This window comes from Bos javanicus, chromosome 18, assembly GCF_032452875.1.
Source record: "Bos javanicus breed banteng chromosome 18, ARS-OSU_banteng_1.0, whole genome shotgun sequence".
In the NCBI taxonomy this organism is placed as follows: domain Eukaryota; kingdom Metazoa; phylum Chordata; class Mammalia; order Artiodactyla; family Bovidae; genus Bos; species Bos javanicus.
In genome coordinates, this window is record NC_083885.1 from 58,122,259 (window position 1) to 58,148,662 (window position 26,404).

Consider the following 26,404-nt stretch of genomic DNA (forward strand, 5'->3'; position numbering starts at 1 on the left):
TTGAATGAAGGAAGGAAGCCTGAGTCCAACTAGGTGGAACAAATAAGCAGGTGAAGTTTTTAAGCATACAATTTGTATGTGGAAGGTTCCTGTGAACAAACAGGGCTAATACTGGTTTGGTGGGCTAGGGGCTATGTATATGTGTGTGTGTATATATATATCAGTTCTGTTTCTCCAGGGCAAGGTGAAGGATTGACTGAAAACTGGGGTGTCTACCTTAAACTCTAAGAAATTTTATATTATGCAGAGGGATTTAGATCGAGCCAGTTTGCTTGAGTCTTAGATTGAGTCATTTTATTCATTTACTGAGTATTTGTTGAGTACTTCCCTTTTTATTGGGTCCCATCCTAGTAGCTGAGGATACAGTGATGATTAAGCCCATGAAAAAACCCGTGGTCTCCTAGAGAGAGCTTTGAGGTAACTATTATTTTTAAGTAGTACATCAGCTAATCTGTTAATAGTAAGAGGATGTAAATACATACACTAGATGAAATAGATATTTTCATAGTTCCTTCCAGTTAACATAATAGAAGACCATCACTTGCATAGCATATAGAAACAGAAATTCATTTCTCACAGTTCTGGAAGCTACAAAGTCCCAGATTAAGGGGCCTGCAGATTTAGTATCTCCCATCCAAGTACTAAGCAGGCCTGATCCTCTGAGCTTTTCAGCTCAAATGAGATCAGCACATTCAGGGTATTACAGCTATAGACAGACTTGGTATCTAATGAGGGCTCCTGGTTCATAGAAGATGGTCATCCCATTGTATCCTCATGTTGGGGAAAGGGCAAAGCGGGGGTGGGTTCTCTTCTATAAAGGCACTATTCCCAATCATGAGGGTTCCACTCTTTGGACCCAGTTGCCTCTTAAATGCCCACTTCTTAATACCATTCTATTTTGTTTTTAATATTTTAATTTAATTGGAATATGGTTGATTTACAATGCTGTGTTAGTTTCAAGTGTACAGCAAAGGATTCAGTTATACATATACATGATTCCCTGGTGGCTCAGACAGTAAAAAATCTACTGCTGTGCAGGAGGCCCAGGTTCAATCCCTGAATCGGGAATTTCCCTTGGAGGAGAGCAGCAACCCACTCTAGTATTCTTGCCTGGAGTATCCCATGGACAGAGGAGCCTGGTGGGCTACAGTACAGTCCACCGGGGTGGCACAGACTCAGACACAACTGAAGCGAGATAGCACACAGGCGTGGATGCTTTGGTAATAATGAGGGAGGTTCCCCATCCCAAGCTTTTCTGGATATAATTTGAACTAAGACTTAAGTACTAACGGGAGTTAGTACTTAATATAGGTAACTAGAGAATATTCCAGGACTGTTTCTAGTGATTGTATTTGACAGCCTTCCTGCCTCAGATTCTCTGAGAAACTTAATGCAAATATCCTAGCCATGTCCCCCAGCTCTGAAACCAGAACCTTTGGGGCTACAATTGAGGACCCCTCATTTTTAACAACGGCCTGAGGCATACTTAATTTTGATGTTCTTTGCCCTAAATTTTGGGTTACTGTCCCCATCACCACGCTCACATTATGGTGGGATGGATTCAAGTCGAGCTTTTTCCATCGACTCCACACCATTAATGGCCTCACTTCTGGCGGCCTTTTCCCCAGCGCCCACCCCCAGTCACAACTTGGGTAGTCCCTGCTGCTCTTTGCCCTGTTAATGGCCAGCCCCATACTGTACAGCTCCTGGAAATTGTTTTCTGTTCTAAAAAAACAGCTTCCTGCAAACTATTTCCCTCCGTGGTGTCCGTTTACCAGATGTATTGTTTTCCCTTTCTGGGAGTGCATCTCCGCTGCCAATTGGACGATTGAACTCTTACCTTTCTGTTTGGATTTTTTTTTTTTTTAATACAAAGTGGATAATACACACCGTGGCCTTTTACTTCCCTCCCTAGCAGGCTTGAAAGCACCTTAGTCTGCATCAGTTTTGTCTTGGGAAGCCTGAGACTGAAAATGTACCTATTTTCTGCAAGAATCGAAGTGCCAGGAAATGAGAGAAGTTCAGTGGCTTCTCCCCCTCCAGGCATCCCCAGCTTCTGGGGCACAAACGCGTCCCTGGGTATTCTGTACGTCAGGTGTGCCAACATGGCTGCTCCCAAGGGGCCGCGGTGAGCTGGGCGCAGACATATTGCTTCTCTAGGACGTACCGGAAGTCGGGACCTCAGCTCCTACACGCCCCAGATCCACCTCGGCTTCCGTAGACAGTTCTGGAGGTCAAAGCAGTTCGCGGAAGCACGACGCTGTTTAGGCGGATGGTCAGTCTGAGGAATATCAGGTTAGCATGCAATTTTTGTCACTGGAATTTGTTGTTGTTGTTACAGTGGTGGTATTTTTTCTTCCAGGGTGATAGAGGACTTCGTGCCGTCTGGACCCATGAGATTATTGCCAGAGGGCAGAGGGGGAGGGTAGAAATGCCGAGGTGGTTGTATTTAAGGGGAACCAGGTGGGTACCGGATTTGTGGAGAACCAGAAGTGCAGTTTGTCTGTGGTTTGGATTGGGAGCGTGTCCTGTGAATCAGTGTAATTAGATTGTGTAGAGATCAATACTCTTCCAGTTGTCAGACCTTGGGGTTTTGTAGATTACTTGGCTTGCAAGGTGTACATGTGTTGAAGAAACCAGTAATGGAGAAACCAAGCACCGCACTCTGAGTTGGAGAACTCAGGTTTACTAAGCAGGTGGGCCCAGAGGAGTTAACACTTCAAGCTCTGAGCCATAAACAAGGGGTTTATAGAGTTTTTATAGACAGACTATAGTAGGCAACATTAGCTGCTAATGCTAAGCTGCTAAGTCACTTCAGCTGCTAATAGGGTGGTTTAAACTAAGGGGTTTCGCGCGCGCGGGAACAGCGGTCAAGACGGGGAGGGGGATGCCTGACCTTTACAGGGACAGGCATGATTAAGCAGGATTGCAGGGGCCGGGCAATTGCAAAGAGCAGGACAAGGGTAAGTGAGATAAGCTCCAGTTCCTAGTATTGTAAATTCCCACTTCCTGAGACTACGTGACCTGTGATCCAAACTTTGCAAGGAGCAAGCAGAGGCAGAACAAGCAGGAGGTTATGTAAAATTTTAACTTTTCCTCTTCGGTGACAACGATCGCAGTATTGGATTCAGGTTAGGGATTTAATTCGGGGCTCAGTGGTGGGCGGGGACTGGGTCATCACATGAGGGTGTCTGGCCCAGGTTTTGGGTTAATAAGGAAGTGTGTAGTGTAGTCAGTATCCGGTACAGAGAGGTGTGTGATGGTTGAAGAGTTGGACGCCAAGGATGGTTGTGTTGGTAGTTGAGTTGAGGTTCCAGTTTCTGCTGGTGCGACAGAAGACTGTACATCCCAGGGCAGTAGTTCCAAACCATCTGTATTTTAGCTTTTTTTGTGTGTGTTTTTCTTTTTAAATTTGCTGAAGTATAGTTGATTTACAATGATAGGTTAATTTCTACTGTACAGCAAGGTGATTCAGTTACACACATATATATACATTCTCCTTGATATTAATTTCCATTATGATTTATGACAGGACATTGAATATACTTCCTTGTGCTGTACTGTAGGACCTGGTTTAGCTTTTAATCGAGGAGTTGACTACAGGACGAGAGGCTGAACCAGCAAAGCCAATCTGTTTTTGTACCGCCTGTGCTGCTTTCACATAGCAAAGGCAGAATATAGTCGTGACAGATATTCTGGCCTGCAAATTTGAAAATCTGTCTGTTCTTTTTTGCAGAAAATATTTGTCAACACCTGCACTCACCTCCTAATATCGGTATATTGCAACAGCACCATTACTTACCTCCCTGACATACGTGAACGTTAGCATACATTATTTGGTAACAGAATCTTCTTTTTGTTTAATCATCTGGCAAGGTGACCTTTGGCAAGGCCACCCATATCCCAGTTTACTAGGAAGTCCTGGCTGGTCTTAGTCAATCGTGTATTTCAAGTTCCCATTGCCAGTGATTGAGTTAGTACTAAGACATGAGCTTGGGCATTTCTAACCAGCTATGTATGTAGATGTCCTTTGGGGTTTCTAGGGGAGCATTTTTTCTTTCAAATAAGTATCATTTCATGTTGATAATGATATTGCTGAAAAATATCGGCCCAATTTTCTAATGTTAACTTATTCTTTCGCATTTTTCTTTATGGTGTTATAATTATTTATTCCTCATTATAGTTTATTTAGTTTTTTCTATTTTCAACTGTGTATATTTATACAGCACATCTTCTTTATCTGTTCATCTCTTGAAGGACACTTGGGTTGCATCTGTGTCTTGGCTATTATATTTTAGTTCTGCTGTGAACATTGGGATGCCTGTATCTTTTCAAATTAGAGTTTTCTCCACATCATGCTTTTTTTCTTTTTTTTTTTTTAAATGTCAGGGTCAATATTTGTGAGAATCATTCATGTTTTTGCACATAGGTATACTTTTTTTCCCCCCTGTGTAACAGGGTCAGGCAAATATTAAATATCCACATAGTAAATATTTTGGGGTTTCCATGCCACCATTCTCTCACATATACTTCTTTATTTTTGTTTTATAGCCCTTGAGAAATGTAAAAGGCATTTTTAGCTTGAAGCTGAGCAAAGACTGTACTTTTCCAATATTATTCTGTTGTTTGAATATATGATTTTCCAACTATTTATGAAATGTGTGTTGTTTACATTTTGGTTTATTATGAATAATGTTACTATGGAAATTCATGACAGTGTTCTCTTGTTCAACCCAGATTTTTGGAGGGATGTTATTTCTTAGATGTGTTCATCAGAGTGAAGTTGCTTCTGGCTTGAACATGTGGAGATGCAGGAAGAGTGACCCTCCTGTAGGGGGCACGCCTCACCCTTCCACACATACCCTGTCTTGGGAACCTCTTCCATCTACCTGTTCCTCAGTTATAAAGTTATTTATGTTTTTTTTTAAATAAATATAGAACCTAAAATATTTATCTGAGTTTTATGAGGTATTCTAGCATCTAGTTTCTGTTATTACATTTCCCTCTTCTGATAGCGCCACAGTCTATGTGCTTTAAGAGAATTGTTAGTGTGCATTATGACACTGAAGAGTATGTACCACATATAATTTTTGTTTGTCAAATTCTTGTTAATTTGTACTTTTGTGCTTTCTTCTGGACAATATAGTAGTTTTAGAGCACTTCAAATTTAATTATGTATGATTATTTTGTATTTTAATTTTTATGTATTTGAAACCTCCTAAGATATTACCATTATCGCTTATAAGAATGCGTTTCTGGTTTGACCAGTGCATTGGTTTTCAAAATGAGTGCACGTGCTCACGGGGCATATAAGAACATTTGACGAGGTCCCTGAGTACACATGGTTTAAAGGAAACAGTGCTCAGGACCTCTCCTGCCATGTGGTCCCTTTTGTATACAGAGCCACTTGTGATTCTCATGCCCCTGAGGCCTGCTGCTGTGATGGATCTCGATTCCCTCATCTCCTTTGACTGTCACACCACTTCAAGTTCACAGAATAAAAGAATATATCACCAGCACAGTGAGAAGCTTAGACTTCTTGGCCAGAGGAATAAACTCTTCTGGGCCAGCAAACGAAGGGACACTCAGCAATGCTGTGGGTCTTGGGCTAAGGTGAGCACCCAGGAGCAGCGATAGCATCCGAGCCCAGAGAAAATGTACCCTCAGCTTGAATTTTCTCCTCCACCCAAGGTCCTGAGTCCCCAGGAGTGAAATAATCAGTTGAAGGAGGAAGAAGTTACAGATTTGGTGGCAGCATTTTCTTGGGATATGCTTGGTTGAAGACAAGTTTCAGAACAGAAATTGAGAGCAGATCCACGAGACACATCAACGGTACCAGGTGTTTTCAGAGAACAGAAGAAAATGATCCAGGCCCAGGTGACTTTTGATTTGTTTTATTCTTTCCTTTGTTCCCTAATGGATTTTTAGAGGCCTGTAAAAAATCACTTTCATTATTCCATAAAGTATAAATTTGTGTATCTTTTCATGTCATATATATATGTGTGTGTATATACATACACATATATTAGAGAATATTGTATTCAGCATTTGCTTCTTTAATGATACATGAAAATAAAAACCCTACTGGATATTTCAGTGCAGCCTGTAAAGTGGAAATGAGCAGAACACCTTTAACATTTCTTCCATATCATCAAGATGACATCATCATTACACACCTCTCTTCTTACAGGAAACCCTCACATTTGACGATGTGGCTGTGGACTTCACGTGGGAGGAGTGGCAGCTCCTGGCCCCTGCTCAGAAGGCCCTGTACAGGGATGTGATGCTGGAGAACTATAGCAACCTGGTGTCTGCCGGTGAGGATGGCTCCCTTGGGTCACTGACCAGGTCCCCAGTCAGTGGCCTTTCCTTTCCAGCTTCTGAGAACTCTGGAGCATCTGTGATGCTCGGTGTCCTCTCTGGCCCAAGAGAAGTGGGTGTATTCTCTCTTCTGCAAGAAAAGCCTTGACTCTGTAGGTTGTGAAATTGTTTTGGCCTCACATGTAGCATTCTGCCGTGTTCACAGACCCCAAGGCAAACTCACTGGGCCTAAATAGTCTGTCATTTCCCATGAACAGGTTTTCAAGCAAGCACACCAGAGGTACTCTCCAAATTGGATCAAGGAGAACCATGGATGATGGATGATGAAACCCACTGTCAAACCCGTTCAGGTGAGTGAGAGACCAGCAGGGGGACAGGCTGTGGAAATGACCTTGTCAGAGAAGAGCCACAGCTGCGAGGGGATTGGAGGCTCTGTCCATCTGTCTCCTGATGTTATGCTCCCCCAGGCAAGATACTGGATGGAGTTAGCCATTCACTTCTCCAGGGTTCTCCCCAACCCAAGGATTGAACCTGCGTCACTTATATCTTCTGAATTGGCAGGTGGATTCTTTAATGCTAAAGCCACCTGGGAAGCCCTAACTGTTGCCTACTTCCAGTTAATTCCTTTGTGTATGTACTAGTTTTGAACTTTCTTCTCATTTGTTGTAGACCTTAACATTGTATTCCTGAAGGCTTTCATTTCTTTCCCCTCATATCCTGATAACATTAAGTCCCAGGTAACCATGTTCCCTGTTAAGACATAAAAATTCTCCTTTCTGTGATCATCATGACATATCATCTTATTCCCAGAGATTTCTGTCTTATTCCTAAACCTCCCAGTCTGTTTCATATGTGGGACTGCTTCCTTGATTCCTTCCTCTATGAATTTTTTTGATAATCTATTGTAAACTGGGATGTTATAGCAGCTGAGAAAACTAATAGCCTGAGAGCTTTCATTCTAAGAGGATGAGACATAAGTTTAATCAAAATCTAAAATAAATAATATGACCAGGGGGTGAAAACAGCTGTGATGGAATTAAATTGTGTCATGGACCACTGTGAGCTGGGGCTCCTCTTTTAGGAAAGGGAGCAGCTTTCTGGGATGTAGGATGTAACTTAGATGTGGTTGCAGTTCTCTGCTGTGTCATTTTCTCTTTTTTTTTTTTTTCCTTAAAAAATTTTTTTTTGGCCATATGACATATGGGATCTTACTCAGATGGTAAGGAATCTGCTTGTGATGCTGGAATGATCCCCTGGAGAAGGAAATGGCTACCTACTCCTGTATTCTTGCCTGGAGAATTCTATGGACAGAGAAACCTGGTGGGCTATAGTCCACGGGGGTCGCAAAGAGTCATGGACATGACTGAGCAACTCACACACGGTGGATTGAACCCGAGCCCCCTGTACTGGAGGCGCAGTGTCTTAACTGCTAAACCACCAGGGAAGTCGCTGTATCATTTTCTTCATTCCCCCTCCCAGCAACCCCAGTGCTGGATCCACAGGGAGGCCTATCTTCCTCCAAATTGAGCCTAGATTTCCTCCACCCCTCTCCCTCTTCATTGCTCCTTCCCACCAGTTTTCACAACTTACAGCTGTTTTCTTCGTGTCCTGTCTCTGCCCTGTGAAGTGGTTTGACCCCACTACAGCATAGGCTCTGTGCACCTGAGGAGTACGTTTGTGACCCCCCAACACTAGCACCATTCCTGGTCCACTGTGGACATCAGTCAAGACCTGTGGACTGAATGAGTCCATCCGTCACAATGTAGATGAGGTGGCCCTGCAGCCTGCAGTCTCCTGCTCACAGGAGATTGCTTGTATTTTACAGTATTTAGACAGTTATCAAATCTGTCTTTATTCATTATGACTCTTTTTCCCCCCCAGCATATGAAGAATATTAAACACAGAGCTTTATTTACACTCATACTGTAGGCTCATCACTAAAAAGACATCTCACATCGAAGTATTGTAAAAAATACCTCTATTCTGGGACTCCCCTGGTGGTCCATGGGTTGGGACTGTGCACTTCCACTGCAGAGGTGCAGGTTTGATCTCTGGTTGGGGAACTGAGATCCCACCTGTGTATTAGTTGCTCAGTCCTGACTGACTCTTGGCGACCCCATGGACTGCAGCCTGCCAGGCCTCTCTGTCCATGGGATTCTCCTGGCAAGAATACTGGAGTTAGCTGCCATTTGCTTTTCCAGATATTCCCAACCCGGGGATCACACTGGCGTCTCCTGCATTGCAGGCAAGCTCTCTACCACTGAGCCATCAGGGAAGCCCCAAGATCTCACATGCCACAAGGAAAAAAAAAAACACCTTTTATTCCAGATCTAAAAGATAGAGGAATTCATTCTTCTTTTCTTTCCTAGAAGTCTGGAAAGTTGATGGCCACCTGCTGGAACACTTACAAAAGAAGAGAGTTGAGAAAAGACTAGAACAATGGCTTGAACAGAACCCACTGGACAATTCTGGTCATCAGAGCAGAGCTCTGTTCAGGCACAATCATGATGTGTTTGACTTACATGGAAGAAGCGTGACATCAAATTCAAGTTTACTTTCCGAGAGTCTGAACTGTGAAATAAAGAGAGCTGCTGAGCCTCCTGCAGATGGGAAATCCTGCCCCTATGCTGACAGGGAACCATTTCATCCTGAACTCCTCAGCACTAAGTCCCAACTCATGGAGCATCAGCACACTAAACAAATGAAGAAGTCTCATGTGTGCAGTGAATGTGGGAAAGCATTCGTCAAGAAGTCTTGGCTCGCTGATCATCAGAATCTTCACACAGGAGAGAAGCCCCATCGATGTAACCTCTGTGGGAAAGCCTTCTTCAGAAAGTTCCAGCTCACTGAGCACCAGAGGATGCACATGGGGGACAAACCTTACGAGTGCACCGACTGTGGCAAAACCTTCCTCAAGAAATCAGGGCTCAATGTGCACCAGAGAACCCACACGGGAGAGAAACCATTTATTTGCAGTGAGTGTGGCAAGGGCTTCATCCAGAAGGGAAACCTCGTGGTCCATCTGCGGATCCACACAGGCGAGAAGCCTTACACGTGCACCGAGTGTGGGAAAGGCTTCACCCAGAAGACGTGTCTCATGGCACACCAGCGGATTCACACTGGCACGAGTCCCTTTGTGTGTGGCGAGTGTGGGAAGACGCTTTCCCAGAAAATGGGTCTCATCAAGCACCAGAGGACTCACACGGGAGAGAAGCCCTTTGAATGCAGCCACTGTGGGAAGGGCTTTATCGAGAAGCCACAGCTCGTGATACACCAGAGGATCCACACGGGCGAGAAACCCTACAGATGCAGCAAGTGTGGGAAATCATTCAGAGGGAAGTCGGTCCTCAATAAACACCTGAAAACTCACTCAGTCAAGAAACTCCCTCCCTCAGTGAAGTCCCCCCAGAGCAGTGTCGTTCTCCAGGAGAAAAACCTGAACACAGTGACAATGCACCTGCCTCCTCTGGCCCCTCAGTTGCCAGTCGGCATCAGTGGGCTCCTGGCTAACAGGAGCACGGTCTTAGTGGGACAGCCTGTGACCCGATGGTTACCCACTGGAGACAACAGGGGCCTGGCCCAGGAGAGGACCCTTATGAACTCAGTGAATGTGGTCGTGCCTTCAGTGGTCAATTACATTTTATTTTATGTCACCGGAAACTAGTAGGAAAAAACAAAACACATTGAGGAAAAGGGTTGAGCAAAAATTTCTAGCTCAGACGGTGGCTGAAAGTATACACCGTAAGAAATTGTATGAGTGTGGAGACTGGACGGGCATAATGTTCTCATCCAGTTAAATATATGCATTGGTACAGAGGAATAATCTCATGTTAACCCAACAGATACACTTCAGTTGTTCTACTGTGCTGAATAAATGAAGGAAGGTAAGGTAAGGTGTGCGTTGTTAGCCATGTCTGACTCTTTGTGACCCCATAGACTGTAGCCCCCCAGGTTCCTCTGTCCATGGGATTTCCCAGGCAAGAATACTGGAGTGGGTTGCCATTTCCTTCTCCAGGGGATCTTACTGACCCAGGAATCGAACCCACGTCTCCTGTGTTTTCTACATTGCAGGCGTATTCTTTATCTGCTGAACCATTAGGAAAGCAAATGAAGGAAGCCTGAATTCAACTAAATGGAAGAAATGAGGTGAATTTTTAAGCATATAATGTGTATGTGGAAAAAGCACAAAAGGGCTAATACTGAGTTGGTGGCATATGGGGTGTGTTGGTATCAATTCAGTTACCCCCAGCCAAGGTGAAGTGTGAATTCAAAACCAGGATGTCGTCCTTTAAACCTGGTAAAGTTGATTTTGCCAAGGGAGACTTGGCAAGCAACAGCCTTAGGTTGAGTCAGTCTGTTCATTTACAGAGTATTTGGCAAATACTTCCTTGATACCTGGTTCAATCCTAGAAGCTGAGGAGATTGTGGTGATCAAAACAAAGAAAACCCATGGTCTCCTGGAGATACCATTGAGGTGGTAGGATTATCTTCAAGTGTCTATCTCAGTGTATCTCTACACTCAAGTTAATTTAGCGAGAGGTTGTAAGTGTTTCTAATAAATGTAATAGACATGGAGTAATTGGCTCAAGGGAAAAAGAAAATTTACTGTTGAAGGAGCACCTCATTTGGGAGATTGGGGAAGGACTTAATGGTATTTAAGCACCATAGAACACAAGTAGATTTTTTTTTAATTTATTTTCTTGACATACAATGTTGTGTTCATTTTTGCTGTATGGTAAAGTGATTCAGGTATACAAATATATACATTCTTTTTCATATTCTTATCCATTATGGTTTAATCCCAGGATAATATAGAGCCCTGTCCTATACAGGAGGACCATTGTTTCAAATAAATTATTTTTGAAATGCTTATTTGTTACCTCTACCAAGGAGATAATAAATTCCTTAATTTTAGTGAATTTCCTTAAATTTCAATGTTTAAAAAAACGGAATACCAGTAAGATGAAAAAAACCAGTTTCTCAGTTGCAGTGGCAGCATTTCAAGTGCTTAACAGTCATGTGACTCCTGGCACTAGATCAAACTGGACAGCACAGACAGCAAAATGGTCAGAGCGGGGTGGGCTGCTCCATCATCATTTCCTCCTACCGGAGAGTAGAGTGCTGATGTTCATGATTTTCTGTTTCCCAGCAGAGAGGGGGGAAAAAACACTCAAAACCCTTATCATATATAGATTTGGAATGTGAATGAATAAACTGATGGGCTAATCAAAATGCATTCTATCACTGGAGGGAAAGATGGTTCTAAGGAGCAGACTGTCTGAAGTGTCAGAGAGACTTAACTGATTATAAGGGGACAAAGCAGGAAAGGAAAATGATTGCTCGAATAAATAGAACAAAATGCGAAATAGAAGCCTTAGTCTTTAAGAGTGTGGAGTGTATAGGGAGTCGGTAAGATCTTTCTGGAAGGACTTGGAGCTATATCCTGAGATTTGTCCACAGGCCTGACGCCTGTGAAGAGCTGCCCTTTAAATATCCTGGAACTTCCCTGGGTGTCCAGTGGTTAAGACTCCATGCTTCCAATGTAGGGGGCATGGGTTCAATCCCTGGTCTGGGAACTAAGATCCCATATGCCACGTGATTTAGCCAAAAACTAAGTTTAAAAAAGTCTCAGCTCCTCTGTGATCCTCTGATTTAAGACAGGTGACTTCTCCTTCTTTCCTTCCCACTGTCATTGAAGTGGGGTCTTTGCTTTCTCCTTTATCTGGAGTTCTTTCCTATAGTACCATGCTGCTGCTGCTGCTGCTGCTGCTGCTGCTGCTGCTAAGTCGCTTCAGTCGTGTGCGACTCTGTGCGACCCCATAGGTGGCAGCCCACCAGGCTCCTCTGTCCATGGGATTCTCCAGGCAAGAACACTGGAGTGGGCTGCCATTTCCTCCTCCAATGCATGAAAGTGAAAAGTCAAAGTGAAGTCGCTCAGTCGTGTCTGACTCTTAGTGACCCCATGGACTGCAGCCTACCAGGCTCCCCCGTCCATGGGATTTTCCAGGCAAGAGTACCATGAGAATAGAAGATCCCAATTACAAAGTGAGTCCAACTCATAGGAAAAACAATGGAAATTTGCCCTGTTATGGCCAACTCAGAATGCAATAGCAATCCTGGGTTTGGGTCATTTACTCCTCCGGAAACATTTTAAATACCATCACTGCAAATCACTGTTTTGCACAGTGAGGAAAGATCAGTGAACAAAATGGGCAAAGGAACAGCCTTCACAGTGGACCATACAATCTAGTGAAGGACAGAGAGTGAATGGATTATAAAACATTGGGAAGTGATAAATTCTATGAGGAGAAATAAAGGAGAAATGACTAATATTAGTAGTAGTAATTTATAATAAGGGAGTAATGAGGGACGGAGAAGGCAATGGCACCCCACTCCAGTCCTCTTGCCTGGGAAATCCCATGGACGGAGGAGCCTGGTGGGCTGCAGTCTGTGGCATCGCCGAGAGTCAGACCAAGCGACTTCACTTTCACTTTTCACTTTCATGCATTGGAGAAGGAAATGGCAACCCACTCCAGTGTTCTTGCCTGGAGAATCCCAGGGACGGAGGAGCGTGGGCTGCCGTCTATGGGGTCGCTCAGAGTCTGACACGACTAAAGCGACTTAGTAGTAGCAGCAGCAGTAATGAGGGAGATTTCCCCTCCCCAAGGAAAAGCTTTTCTGGATGTGTGCTAAGTCCCTTCAGTCATGGCTGACTCTTTGCAGCCCTGTGGACTGTAGCCTACCAGACTCCTCTGTCCATGGGATTCTCCAGGCAATAATACTGGAGTGGGTTGCCATTTCCTTCCCCGGGGGATCTTCCTGACCCAGGGATTGAAGGTCTCCTACATTGGCCGGTGGGTTCTTTACCACTAGCACCACCTGGGAAGCCTGTTAGCATTTAATAGTCCATTATTGAAACCCATTCAAGTTTTTGTTCTGGGAACTGGAGATACAAAAATATTACAGAGTTTCTGTCTGAGGAATTCATAGTACCTTTTGGAGGGCAGTCAAATCAGCATGATGGTCTAGAAAGATAATGATCTTCAGTCATCCCTTGTATTGATGTGTTATCTTTTTCTCTATTAGATGCCTTTTGTACTTCCTATTGTTAGTACCACAATGTAGTTGCAATTTTATATTTAATAATCGTATTATTGTTTTTGAGACTGGCCTGGAAGGTGTCCCTGACTGCTATCTGAAGAAGTAACATCTAAGATGACTCATGAGAGAACAGCCATAGTAACTAATATTCTCTCATTGCTTCCTGTGTGCCAAGGACTTCAGTGGAGGGAAAGTATTCACAAATTCTTGGTAGCCTATGAGACCACAAAGTCTTGGAAGTAAGCAGAGTAGTGGAAGAATTAAGTGGGAGGCAGAGAGTAATGAAGATGATAATGGAGAATCTGTTCAGTGTGTGCCTCTATATAGCCTTAAAAGCATTCTCTTGAGATCTTGCTTTAGTCTGTTATCAGTAAACTAATTCAGGGTTTTGTGGAGAGTATAATAACAAAGATGGTTGCAGTATGGGAAAAGAGGTGGTTGGAGAGGCAATCACTTCTGAGGCTGGTGTGGTGGGCAAATTCAATAATAATTCATATAAATGGAGTAAAGCAATGAGGGCGAGCACAGGGAGTGATTCTGGGGTTATTTTTGAGATGGTATTAACAGAAATCAGTGGCCAGTGTGATGGTGACACATAGGTTATATTTTGGGTTGATCCTCTGACCTTCACATCAACCTACAATCCAGGTAACACATCTCCATTCTTGATTTACTGTGTAGTAGTGACTGCTAGACGAGAAACAAAATAAGGGAAAATTCAGTCTGGAAGGGAGAGGACTTATATTTTAGAGTTGTGCACTTTGAGGAGCTTCCAGACTGGAGCAGGCAGTATGTTGTGATGCTGTGTTAATCTTTGATTTAGTGAAGATTCCATCTCCAAGTCCATACCCCAAATATAATCAAACTTGTAAGTTTTTCTTAATCCCTTCCAATTTTTGAAATGCTTAGTAATGTTTGCCAAAGGATCATATTATGAATGCTGTTCTGGAGGTCAATATTTCATCCTTTCAATAAGTCATTTAAAAAATACAGGTAATTCCATAATTGGCTTATTTATTTATATTATTTTCAATGTGGGGACACCACATGGTATATGGGATTGTAGTTCCTGGTCCAGGGATCAACCCGCAGGGCTGTACTGGAATCATAGTCATCACCACTGCAAAGGAAGTCCCTATAACTGACTTTTTAAAGGCTACTGTAGACTGTTCTGTTGAAGAGATCTATTTAATTTACCCAACTATTCACCTGCTGATTGTACACTCAGGTTATTCCTAGTTAAAAAAAAATTACCAAACAAAAATGCCTGGCATTGGAAATTCTGCATCAATGAGATTTAAATTGTATAGATAATTTCTAAATTGCCCTCTAGAAAGGATGTACAGATAATATCCTCTACTACCCCTCTGTGTAAAATAATGGCTAATATTGAAGTGTTTTATTTGGGAATGATGCCAAACAATGTAATACTTTATATCACCATGTAATTATAAGGAATTGCCCTTTGTTTTCTAAGGAAATATTTGCATTCCTTTTAAGCCTCGCCCCTCTCAGTTCGCAATTGGCAACAGCCACATTCCCCGCCCCCGGTATATGTGTTTACAGTGCTGGGCTCTTCAGCATCGGCGGCTCCGCCCCTTCAACAGGTCTCAGAGCGACCTTACTCATTCTCCATCCTCCTCCACCTCCTTTCCAGATTTCACCTTGTCTTTGACAGCCGCGTTTATAACTTGTCTTCACTCCTACAAACTTCATTGACCTTCCGAAGGCGGCCCCTAAGGCTAGCTTCTCGCGTCTTTCCGCCGTACGGAACTGCACTTCCTTCAAGATGGCCGCCCCCATAGTGCTTCTCCCTGGTGTTGGCGGGCGCCATCTCTCCGTATGCTCCAGAAGGCAAAATAGAATCCAGCCCGCGCCACCACGGTCTTGGATAGGGTCCAGTCTCTCAAAACTTGTTCAGCATGGTGCGTTTGACCGACAACGAGGAGGGAAAGGGAAGGAAGTGTCCTAAGGTGATTTCAGTTCCCGCTCTGAACCCTAGCGTCTGCGATGACCGATTCCTCTCGCATCGCTGCGGTGGGCGTGGTCCCGTTACGTCATAGAGCTGGGCAGGAGGCCAGAAGTCCAAGACCTCAAAAGGCTCTGAGCTCGCGCCAGATCAGAAGCGTCCCTAGCGGCAGCCAGAGAAGGGACTTGCGCTCGACAAGATGGTAATGGGAATCATTTTGGAAGTGAATTCAGCCTTTGGTAGCTGCCCGGAGCCTTGAGAATTTTAGTATCAGGTGGGTAGTGTTCAGGACGTGGATCCGGAGTGAGGGGCCTGCGAGGCCAGTGGAAGGCCTTCAGGCGGTTTTTTTGGGTTCAGTCACTGGGGAGGCTTGGCTTTAGTCATACGCCCTTTGGGCAGTCAGTGCTATTAAATCTCTGAAGAGAGAAGCTATCGAGGTTATGACTGAGGGTTTGTGTCTCTGTATTTTGAAACCCAGCCTTCCTAAAATCCCTTGCTGACTTTATAATTGACCTCTCCAACCAAAACTTTTCTTTTCCGTGTCCCACCCGGTTCCCCTCAGGATTGAGGACTATCAAAGGAAAGGGGGATTGAAAGTGAGCTGGATCCTGAAGGGCCCTCTTGGGTACAAAAGGCCCTCCCTGTCAGCCCCATTTCTTGTTTGTAGAAAAACGCTTTGATCTCCTGGACTTTAAGGGATATCCAAAGAGCAGACTAATTAGGAAAGTGGGAAGTGAGGGAATGCAGAAACTAAGGAAAAGCAGGCAAGAAACAATAGTTCACGGAATCTTAGTTCCTCCTTAAGGGATATGCATAGGTTCTGATGCATACCTTTGAGTTGTTCTGCAGAAACTCAGACACCTGCCGGGGTGGAAGATATGTTTATTTGTTGAGCACAAGCTTGTAGACCCCAGACTGGTTAGAACTAGAAAGTTGATGATGAAGTTTCCTGAAACTGTTACCTCACCACCAACCAGTCAGTAGGAAGTCATGAACCCTGCATCCCTCATCACAAATAATTGCTTTAAAAAACCCTTCCCTGAAAGGCATCGGAGTTGAGGTCTTCTAAGCCTGAGTTTATTTCAAATCCTGAAAGATGATGCTGTGAAAGTGCTGCACTCAATATGCCAGCAAATTTGGAAAATTCAGCAGTGGCCATAGGACTGGAAAAGGTCAGTTTTCATTCCAATCCCAAAGAAAGGCAATGCCAAAGAATGCTCAAACTACTGCACAATTGCACTCATCTCACACACTAGTAAAGTAATGCTCAAAATTCTCCAAGCCAGGCTTCAGCAATATGTGAACCGTGAACTTCCTGATGTTCAAGCTGGTTTTAGAAAAGGCAGAGGAACCAGAGATCAAATTGCCAACATCCACTGGATCATGGAAAAAGCAAGAGAGTTCCAGAAAAACATCTATTTCTGCTTTATTGACTATACCAAAGCCTTTGACTGTGTGGATCACAATACACTGAGGAAAATTCTGAAAGAGATGGGAATACCAGACCACCTGACCTGCCTCTTGAGAAATCTGTATGCAGGTCAGGAAGCAACAGTTAGAACTGGACATGAAACAACAGACTGGTTCCAAATAGGAAAAGGAGTACGTCAAGGCTGTATATTGTCACCCTGTTTATTTAACTTATATGCAGAGTACATCATGAGAAACGCTGGACTGGAAGAAACACAAACTGGAATCAGGATTGCCGGGAGAAATATCAGTAACCTCAGATATGCAGATGACACCACCCTTATGGCAGAAAGTGAAGAGGAACTTTAAAAGCCTCGATGAAAGTGAAAGTGGAGAGTGAAAAAGTTGGCTTAAAGCTCAACATTCAGAAAACGAAGATCATGGCATCCGGTCCCATCACTTCATGGGAAATAGATGGGGAAACAGTGGAAACAATGTCAGACTTTATTTTTTGGGGCTCCAAAATCACTGCAGATGGTGACTGCAGCCATGAAATTAAAAGATGCTTACTCCTTGGAAGGAAAGTTATGACCAACCTAGATAGCATATTCAAAAGCAGAGATATTACTTTGCCAACAAAGGTGCGTCTAGTCAAGGCTATGGTTTTTCCTGTGGTCATGTATGGATGTGAGAGTTGAACTGTGAAGAAGGCTGAGTGCTGAAGTAATTGATGCTTTTGAACTGTGGTGTTGGAGAAGATGCTTGAGCATCCCCTGGACTGCAAGGAGATCCAACCAGTCCATTCTGAAGGAGATCAGCCCTGGGATTTCTTTGGAAGGAGTGATGCTAAAGCTGAAACTCCAGTACTTTGGCCACCTCATGCGAAGAGTTGACTCATTGGAAAAGATCTGATGCTGGGAGGGATTGGGGGCAGGAGGAGAAGGGGATGAAAGAGGATGAGATGGCTGGATGGTATCACGGACTGGTTGGACGTGAGTTTGAGTGAACAACGGGAGTTGGTGATGGAGAGGGAGGCCTGGCGTGCTGCAGTTCATGGGGTTGCAAAGGGTCAGACACGACTGAGCGACTAAGTGAACTGAACTGAACTTGTCACTGTGGGGCTCAGACATGGCGAAACCTGGGGTGGGGGAAGAGTGCCAGTGAAGGGGGATTTATGGTCCAGATTTAACTTGGAGTCATGTTTTTTGTTTGTTCTGGTTTATTTTGTTGGGGTGACTAGTGTATGTTAAGAGGCATAAGGCTGGAGCTTTGGAGAGTAGGTAGGCTTGAGGTTCAGATATGGACTTCTGGGCACGGATTTGATGACAGATTCATTCAGTTGATCCAAATCCAGTTCACTCCTTTAAGCCCATACCTTCCTCAAGACACTAACTGAAAACTTTTGTTATGACACAACACTCTTGTCATTATCTTCTCTTAAAAATAGTTAGATATAATCTAGTGATGTGTTATAAAAGATGTGTTTTATTTCTCTTGCCTCCAAGTCTACTCCACAGTTTCTCGTGTATTCCCTTTCAGGTTTAATCTATACAAGTAAAAACATCTCTTTTACCCTAAATGCTGATCTCAAATGCAAACCATGGTGTATATATGTGTTTAATATTTTTGTGTTACCTTTGGATGGAAAAGGCACCTTTACCATACCTTTGGAATGACTTGTGTAAGAAATATGGCTTCCCAGGTGGCTCAGTGGTAGAGAATCCGCCTGGCAGCATAGGAGATGCAAGAGATGTGTTTGATCCTTGGCAGGGGAAGATCCCTTGGAGGAGGAAATGGCAACCCACTCCAGTATTCTTGCCTGGAAAGTCCCGTCCCAGGAACAGAAGACCCTGGTGGGCTACAGTCCATGGGGTTGCAAGAGTCGGACATGTCCGAGCAACTCAGCGCACACATATGCACATACAACAGATGTTGGTTTTATCACTTTATTTCTAATTATAAACATTTCCATAGTATAAAATGATTACATTTTCTTAATGGCGCAGTAGTGTCATGCCAGGTGAGTGAACCAGTTGCAAGGTTACTAGAGTCACATTAACTGTACATGTACATTAATTTGGATAGGGTTGACTTACGTACTTAGGCTTTTCTGCAGCATGTTAACCATTCTCTGCTTATCCAGGTTCTCTCACCCACCCACAGGATTTGTTGTCATTTACTACTGAATGATTCAGAGTTTTAATTTATATTTCCTTTTTAGTTTGAAGGTTTTTCATTTTTTTCCCCTGGATATGCAGGTTTTGGTTTCTGTTTTTATGTATGTGTTGAATTTGTCATTAATATTTCTGTCTTGCATCTCCTGCATTGGCAGGCCAATTCGTTACCACTGAGCCACCTGGGAAGCCATATCTCTTATACAAATCATTCCAAAAGTATGGAAGAGGTGCCTCTTCCAAGCAAAGGTAACACAAACATATTAAACATATACATACACCATGGTTTGCATTTCTGGTTTGGTTGTGTTGTGGTCAAGAAGTAAGCTTCTTTGATATTTGTGAAACTTATGAAAATGTCTTTCTGTGGCTTACTTTGCTCTTTAAGGCTTCATATTTTTCTCTTTGTACATGTGTGTATTTCTGGAAAAGCAGGTGGCCCTTCTAGGGAAACAGGAGTGATGCCATAAAGTGAATGTGTGCAGTGCCAAGAAATCATCAGGAAATCCTACCTGTTCATTATAGGAGGGATAGGAGGACTCGTGAACAGGGGATTATGAAATTTGAATGTGGCCGAGATGTTGTATTCATGTTCTCCTCCCCATGAGTAGTCCTGAGTTTGATGGTCCTTGATAGTCCTATAAATAGTTCTATATGTTTTCTCTTGTCCAGATCTCTGGTCCTGGTGCATAGAGTAAAGTGATTCAAGGTTGGCGACCGAGTGGAATTGCATGTACCAAGAGGTCAAAGACAGAGGATGAGTTGCTTGGATGGCGTCACTGACTCAATGGACATGAGTTTGAGCAAGCTTCGGAAGATAGTGAAGGTAAGGGAAGGCTGGTGTGCCGCAGTCCATGGGGTCGCAAAGAGTCAGACATGACTTAGTGCCTTAACAACAAGAGATCAAAGAACAGTTGTGGTGGGTAGAATGGAGGTGGGTCTATGGTTTTGGGGGGTTAGAAAAGCTATTGGGAAATTATCTTGGAAAAATTTGTGGCCAGAAGGAGTGGAAACAAAAACTCAAGGTGACCCCCTGAATCAATGAGCTTATAATGTGAGTCTTTGTCTTTGATTTGCTGCTTTGGAGTAAGTGTTGGGACTTGCTCCTGTTCTAGTTCTCTCTTTGTGGAAGAAGGTTGCTCTGTGTGTGTGCATTGAGTGTTCTAAGAGCTGTTTCAGACACCTAGTATATGCACTGAGCTTGTATGCTACTTTCTAGTGTGATGTTATGGGTAGTGAACTTTTTCAGCCAGCTCTACAGAGAACTAAAGTTTTGGAGGTTGTCTAGTAAAGAAAGTACAAAGTAGTTAGGGTGATGAGCTGTGGAGAGAAGCAGCCCAGGTTTGAAATTCAGCACTGCCTCTGAGAAAGTATGCAACTGTGGACAGATGAAAGGTTGTTGTTGAATCACGTGAATACACCGGGATTCTTGGCCCCCGGAGGAGAAGAATTCAATCCGGGGCCAGAGACAAGGTTTGATTGCTCAGAGCTTTTGTGTAGTAAAGTTTTATTAAAGTATAAAGGAGATAGAGAAAGCTTCTGACATAGGCATCAGAAGGGGGCAGAAAGAATACCCGCTTGCTAGTGTTAACAATGAAGTTATATACTCTCCAGTGAATCCAAAGAATGTCTGGAGGTTGTAAAGACCTCATCAGACCTACTCCCATAATTTACATTTTAAGATAACACTGTCCTCAGGCAAGATACATCCTTGTAAAGACCAGGTCTACTCCCATAATTAACATTTTAAAATAACAGAAGGTTGAATCCAAAGACTGTCCTTAGGCAGGATACATTATTGGTATATAATCCTAAGGAATGTGGAGAAAGAAAAAAAGTTTGTCCTTTCTTCCTCCTTGAGAATTCCAGACCCCTCTGTCCTCGGGGACCCCTAGATTTCCTATCAACCTGCCTAGGAAATGACTCTCACAAGATACTTTATCTCTAAGTTCTAAGCCTTGACTTGTTTCATTTAAACATAAACCTAGTGAAGGCAATGGCACCCCACTCCAGTACTCTTGCCTGGAAAATCCCATGGGTGGAGGAGCCTGGTAGGCTGCAGTCCATGGGGTCGCTAGGAGTCGGACACGACTGAGCGACTTCACTTTCACTTTTCTCTTTCATGCACTGGAGAAGGAAATGGCAACCCACTCCAGTATTCTTGCCTGGAGAATCCCAGGGACGACGGAGCCTGGTGGGCTGCCATCTATGGGGTCGCACAGAGTCGGACACGACTGAAGCGACTTAGCATAGCATAGCATAGCATAGCATAGTGATTTGATACATCTGAATTGGTGGCAAGGATTAAATAAGAAAATACTTATGATTTGCTTAGCATGTTAATATTCATGGTGTTTGCACTGCCTTGAGGTCTAGATGTGGTTTTCTAAACAAAAGGAAACTTTCAAGAATTAGGATTTTATGTTAGAGGACACCTATATTAGATTTTGTGTTCTGTGATTTTGTTGGTCAGTTGCTCAGTCATGTCCGACTCTTTGCAATCCCCTGGACTGTGGCATACCAGGCTTCCTTGTCCTTCACCATCTCCTGGAGTTTATACAAACTTGTGTCCATTGAGTTGGTGATGCCATCCAACCATCTCATCCTTTGTCAGCCCCTTCTCCTCCTGCCTTCAATCTGTGATAAAGTAACATAAACTTAGTCATGTAAACACAAGTCTATTTATTGTCTTAGAGTTCTATGGGTTAGCAGTTCAACATGGATCTTACGGGGCTAAAACCAAGGTCTCAGCAGGAATGTGTTCTTTCCTGAAGGCTGTGGGGGACAAACTATTTCTTTGTCTTTTCAAGCTTCTCGAGTCTGTCCATGCTCCTTGGCTCCTGGTTCCCTTTCTCCCCATCTCCAAAGCCAGAAACAGCATGTTGAGTTCTTATCACATCACATCTCTCTCTGGTCCCTTTGCTTTCTTCCACGCATAAGGGCCCATTTGGTTACATTGGGCCTACCTGAATAATCCAGGGAATCTTTGGATTAGTAGGTCATCTTTTTAGCAACTGTAATTTCATTAACAAGTCCATTCCCCTTTGCCATGTGGTGTAACATATTCACAGCTTCCAGAGGTTAGAATGTGGATATCTGTGTGGGGGCCATGACTCTGCCTGTCACAGCACCTTTAAGAACACCAGCAAGGGGTATGGCCCAGTAGTTGTGGTGTTTTAGTCCCTCAGTCCTGTCTGACTCTTTGCAACCCCAGGGACTGTAGCTGGACTGTAGCCCACTAGGCTTTTCTGTCCATGGGATTTCCAGGGGAATGTACAGATTGAAGTGAATTGGCTTTTGGACTGGGCTTGGCATGTATATACTATTAATACTATGATATCACTATGAAATACACTATTGATTAGATAACTAATGAGAACCTACTATATAGCACAGGGAAATCTACTCAGTGCTCTGTGGTGACCTAAATGGAAACGCACTCTAAGGAGATGGGGATATACGCATGTGTGTCCCTCATTCACTTTGCTGTACAAGAGAAATTTACACAGCATTGTAAAGCAATTATACTCCAGGAAAAGTAAAGTGAGTTTGTTTTTAAGTCCTTAGAATCAAGTGAAGTAAGGAGAACGAAGTTCCAGGACCAGGAAAGGATCACTTCCGGGGATACGTTAATTTGAGATGTGAGGTCTGTGATCAGGATTTGAGTGACAATCTGGAAAAACAGAAGGATCCCAGTTCCAGTCATTTTTGAAGAACAGGAGAAAATGACCATGGACCAGGTGAGTTTGACATGTTTACTCCCTCCTTTCTTTCATGTTGTATTTGTAGAGGCTTATAAAAATTGATTTATTGGAAAATGACACATTTTTAAGAGCCTGAATCTCAAGAAAAATATCAACCATAATGTCTATGTCAAGGTAAATTTGAAATAGGGGGGAATGCACGTCAGAGAATCTGCTCAGAATTTTTAACGTCAGAATATTAATTAAAAGACTGTAAGACCCTAGGGGTTATTTGTGTTGTTATTCAGTAACTAAGTCGTGTCTGACTCTTTATGACCCCATGGTCTGCTGTGTACACAGGCCTCCCTGTCCTTCACTGTCTCCCAGAGTTTGCTCAAACTCATGTCCATTGAGTCAGTGATGCTATCCAACCATCTCATCCTCTGTTGCCCCCTTCTCCTCCTGCCCTCAATCTTTCCCAATGAGTCAGCTCTTTGCGTGTGGTGGCCAAAGTATTGGACCTTCAGCATCAGTCCTTCCAGTGAATATTCAAGGTTGCTTTCTTTTAGGATTGACTGGTTTGATCTCCTTGGAAAATCCAAGGGACTCTCAAGAGTATTCTGCAGCACCACAATTGGAAGGTATCAATTCTTAAGGACTCAGCCTTTTGTATAGTCTAACTCTCATATCTGTATATGACTAGGAAAAACCATTCAGTTCAGTTCAGTTCGGTTGCTCAGTCATGTCCGACTCTTTGTGACCCCATGAATTGCAGCACACCAGGCCTCCCTCTCCATCACCAACTCCTGGAGTTTACCCAAACTCATGTCCGTTGAGTCGGTGATGCCATCCAACCATCTCATCCTCTGTTGTCCCCTTCTCCTGTCTTCAGTCTTTCCCAGCATCAGGGTCTTTTCAAATGAGTTAACTCTTCGCATCAAGTGGCCAAAGTATTGGAGTTTCAGCTTTAGCATCAGTCCTTCCAAAGAACACCCAGGACTGACCTCCTTTAGAATGGACTGGTTGGATCTCCTTGCAGTCCAAGGGACTCTCAAGAGTCTTCTCCAACACCACAGTTCAAAAGCATCAATTCTTTGGCACTCAGCTTTCTTCACAGTCCAGCTCTCACATCCATACATGACCACAGGAAAAACCATAGCCTTGACTAGACGAACCTTTGTTGGCAAAGTAATGTCTCTGCTTTTGAATATGCTGTCTAGGTTGGTCATAACCTTCCTTCCAAGGAGTAGGTGTCTTTTAATTTCATGGCTACAATCACCATCTGCAGTGATTTTGGAGCCCCCCAAAATAAAGTCTGACACTGTTTCTACTGTTTCCCCATCTATTTGCCATGAAGTGATGGGACTGGATGCTGTGATCTTAGTTTTCTGAATGTTGAGTTTTAAGTCAGCTTTTTCATTCTCATTTGTTGCTCTACCAGATTATCTCCAATAATTTTGGAAGCCAGTGCCAACAAGAGAAATACAAAGCATTATGTGATTTGTGTTTTTGTGCAGAGAAGGTAGGTCATTTCCTCAGTAAGGTATATCTTTTCCTGGCACTGAAGTTTTAATAAATTATTTATTTGGCTGTGTTTGGTCTTAGTTGCAGTGTATGGTCTCTTTCAGTTGTGGCATGTGAGACCTAGTTCCCTGGCCAGGGATTGAACCAGGCCCCCTGCATTGGAAATGTGGAGCCTTAGCCACTGGAACCGGAGAAGGCAATGGCAACCCACTCCAGCACTCTTGCCTGGAAAATCCCATGGACAGAGGAGCCTGGTAGGCTGCAGTCCATGGGGTCGCAAAGAGTTGGACACGACTGAGTGACTTCACTTTCACTCTTCACTTTCATGCATTGGAGAAGGAAATGGCAACCCACTCCAGTGTTCTTGCCTGGAGAATCCCAGGGGCAGCGGAGCCTGGTGGGCTGCCGTCTGTGGGGTCGCACAGAGTTGGACACGACTGAAGTGACTTAGCAGCAGTAGCAGCCACTGGAACAACAGGGAAGTCATCCCTGCTGTTGAGAACTTAGAGGCAATAAATCATACTGGTTATTCTTTTGTTATGTATATGTAGTTTCCCTTTGGATATTTTTGAATTTTCCCTTTGAGTTTGGTGTTCTGCAGTTTTACCTCTCTGTGTGTATAGCCGTGGATCTCTTTTTCCTCCTGCTTGGCATTCTTGAGTTCTCTCATTCTGAGGTTTTGTCTTTTACCACTTCTAAAATATAATCTGCCTTTATATCTTTGATTATTACCTTCCCTCAGATTTTTGTTCTCTCAGATTCAGAATAGGTGTAAATTCAACATTCTCATTATGTCCTTCATATCTCTCAACCTCATTTTGCATTTTCCATTGTCTTTTGCACTTCAGATCTGTTGTCCAGTTCACTTCTGTGTTATATCTAATTGGTTCAGTTCAGTCGCTCAGTCGTGTCTGACTCTTTGCAACCCCATGAATTGCAGCACGCCAGGCCTCCCTGTCCATCACCAACTCCTGGAGTTCACTCAAACTCATGTCCATTGAGTCAGTGATACCATCCAGCCATCTCATCCTCTGTCGCCCCCTTCTCCTCCTGCCCCCAATCCCTCCCAGCATCAGAGTCTTTTCCAATGAGTCAACTCTTCACATGAGGTGGCCAAAGTATTGGAGTTTCAGCTTTAGCATCAGTGCTTCCAATGAACACCCAGGACTGATCTCCTTTAGAATGGACTGGTTGGATCTCCTTGCAGTCCAAGGGACTCTCAAGAGTCTTCTCCAACACCACAGTTCAAAAGCATCAATTATTTCAGCGCTCAGCCTTCTTCACAGTCCAACTCTCACATCCATACATGACCACAGGAAAAACCATAGCCTTGACTAGACGAACCTTTGTTGGCAAAGTAATGTCTCTGCTTTTGAATATGCTGTCTAGGTTGGTCATAACTTTCCTTCCAAGGAGTAGGTGTCTTTTAATTTCATGGCTGCCGTCACCATCTGCAGTGATTTTGGAGCCCCAAAAAATAAAGTCTGACACTGTTTCTACTGTTTCCCCATCTATTTGCCATGAAGTGATGGGACTGGATGCCATGATCTTCGTTTTCTGAATGTTGAGCTTTAAGCCAACTTTTTCACTCTCCTCTTTCACTTTCATCAAGAGGCTTTTTAGTTCCTCTTCACTTTCTGCCATAAGGGTGGTGTCATCTGCATATCTGAGGTTATTGATATTTCTCCCAGAAATCTTGATTCCAGCTTGTGCTTCTTCCAGCCCAGCATCTCTCACGATGTACTCTGCATAGAAGTTAAATAAGCAGGGTGACCATATATGGCCTTGACGTAGTCCTTTTCCTATTTGGGACCAGTCTGTTGTTCCATGTCCAATTCTAACTGTTGCTTCCTGACCTGCATATAGGTTTCTCAAGAGGTAGGTCAGGTGGTCTGGTATTCCCATCTCTTTCAGAATTTTCCACAGTTTGTTGTGATCCACACAGTCAAAGGCTTTGGCATAGTCAATAAAGCAGAAAGTTTTTCTGGAACTCTCTTGCTTTTCCCTTGATCCAGCAGATGTTGGCAATTTGATCTCTGGTTCATCTAATTGGTAGTCAGTCTATAAATTGAAATTCCTATTTTCAGTTTCTGGATTCCTTGCTTTAAATTGATCTTTGTTTCTTCAAGTTAGCCCTCTCATCTTTAAGACTGTTACGCCTTTGCACGCATTAAACATTGTCTATATTTCAGTGTCTTACAGTTCCAGCATCATCAGGTTTT

The 26,404-nt window shown here is 43.5% G+C and overlaps 1 protein-coding gene across 17 annotated transcripts in view; it reads left to right on the forward strand.

The window, feature by feature from the left end:
- The window catches only part of LOC133229693 (zinc finger protein 350), a 32,207-nt gene that overhangs the window by 414 nt on the left and 5,389 nt on the right, over positions 1-26,404 (forward strand). For 3 of the 17 annotated variants that reach the window (XM_061386388.1, XM_061386402.1, XM_061386392.1), the window contains exons 1-7: positions 51-2,295; positions 5,692-5,877; positions 6,191-6,317; positions 6,579-6,671; positions 8,691-15,665; positions 19,648-19,801; positions 22,536-22,715. In XM_061386388.1, coding sequence (XP_061242372.1) covers positions 5,863-5,877; positions 6,191-6,317; positions 6,579-6,671; positions 8,691-9,985 — 1,530 coding nt within the window. In that variant the 5' untranslated portion in view covers positions 51-2,295; positions 5,692-5,862 and the 3' untranslated portion in view covers positions 9,986-15,665; positions 19,648-19,801; positions 22,536-22,715. Of the gene's footprint in view, positions 1-50; positions 2,296-5,691; positions 5,878-6,190; positions 6,318-6,578; positions 6,672-8,690; positions 15,666-19,647; positions 19,802-22,535; positions 22,716-23,227; positions 23,300-24,099; positions 24,181-26,404 lie in introns of those variants that run through there. The other 14 variants (XM_061386395.1, XM_061386390.1, XM_061386398.1 and 11 more) reach the window with 14 other exon arrangements.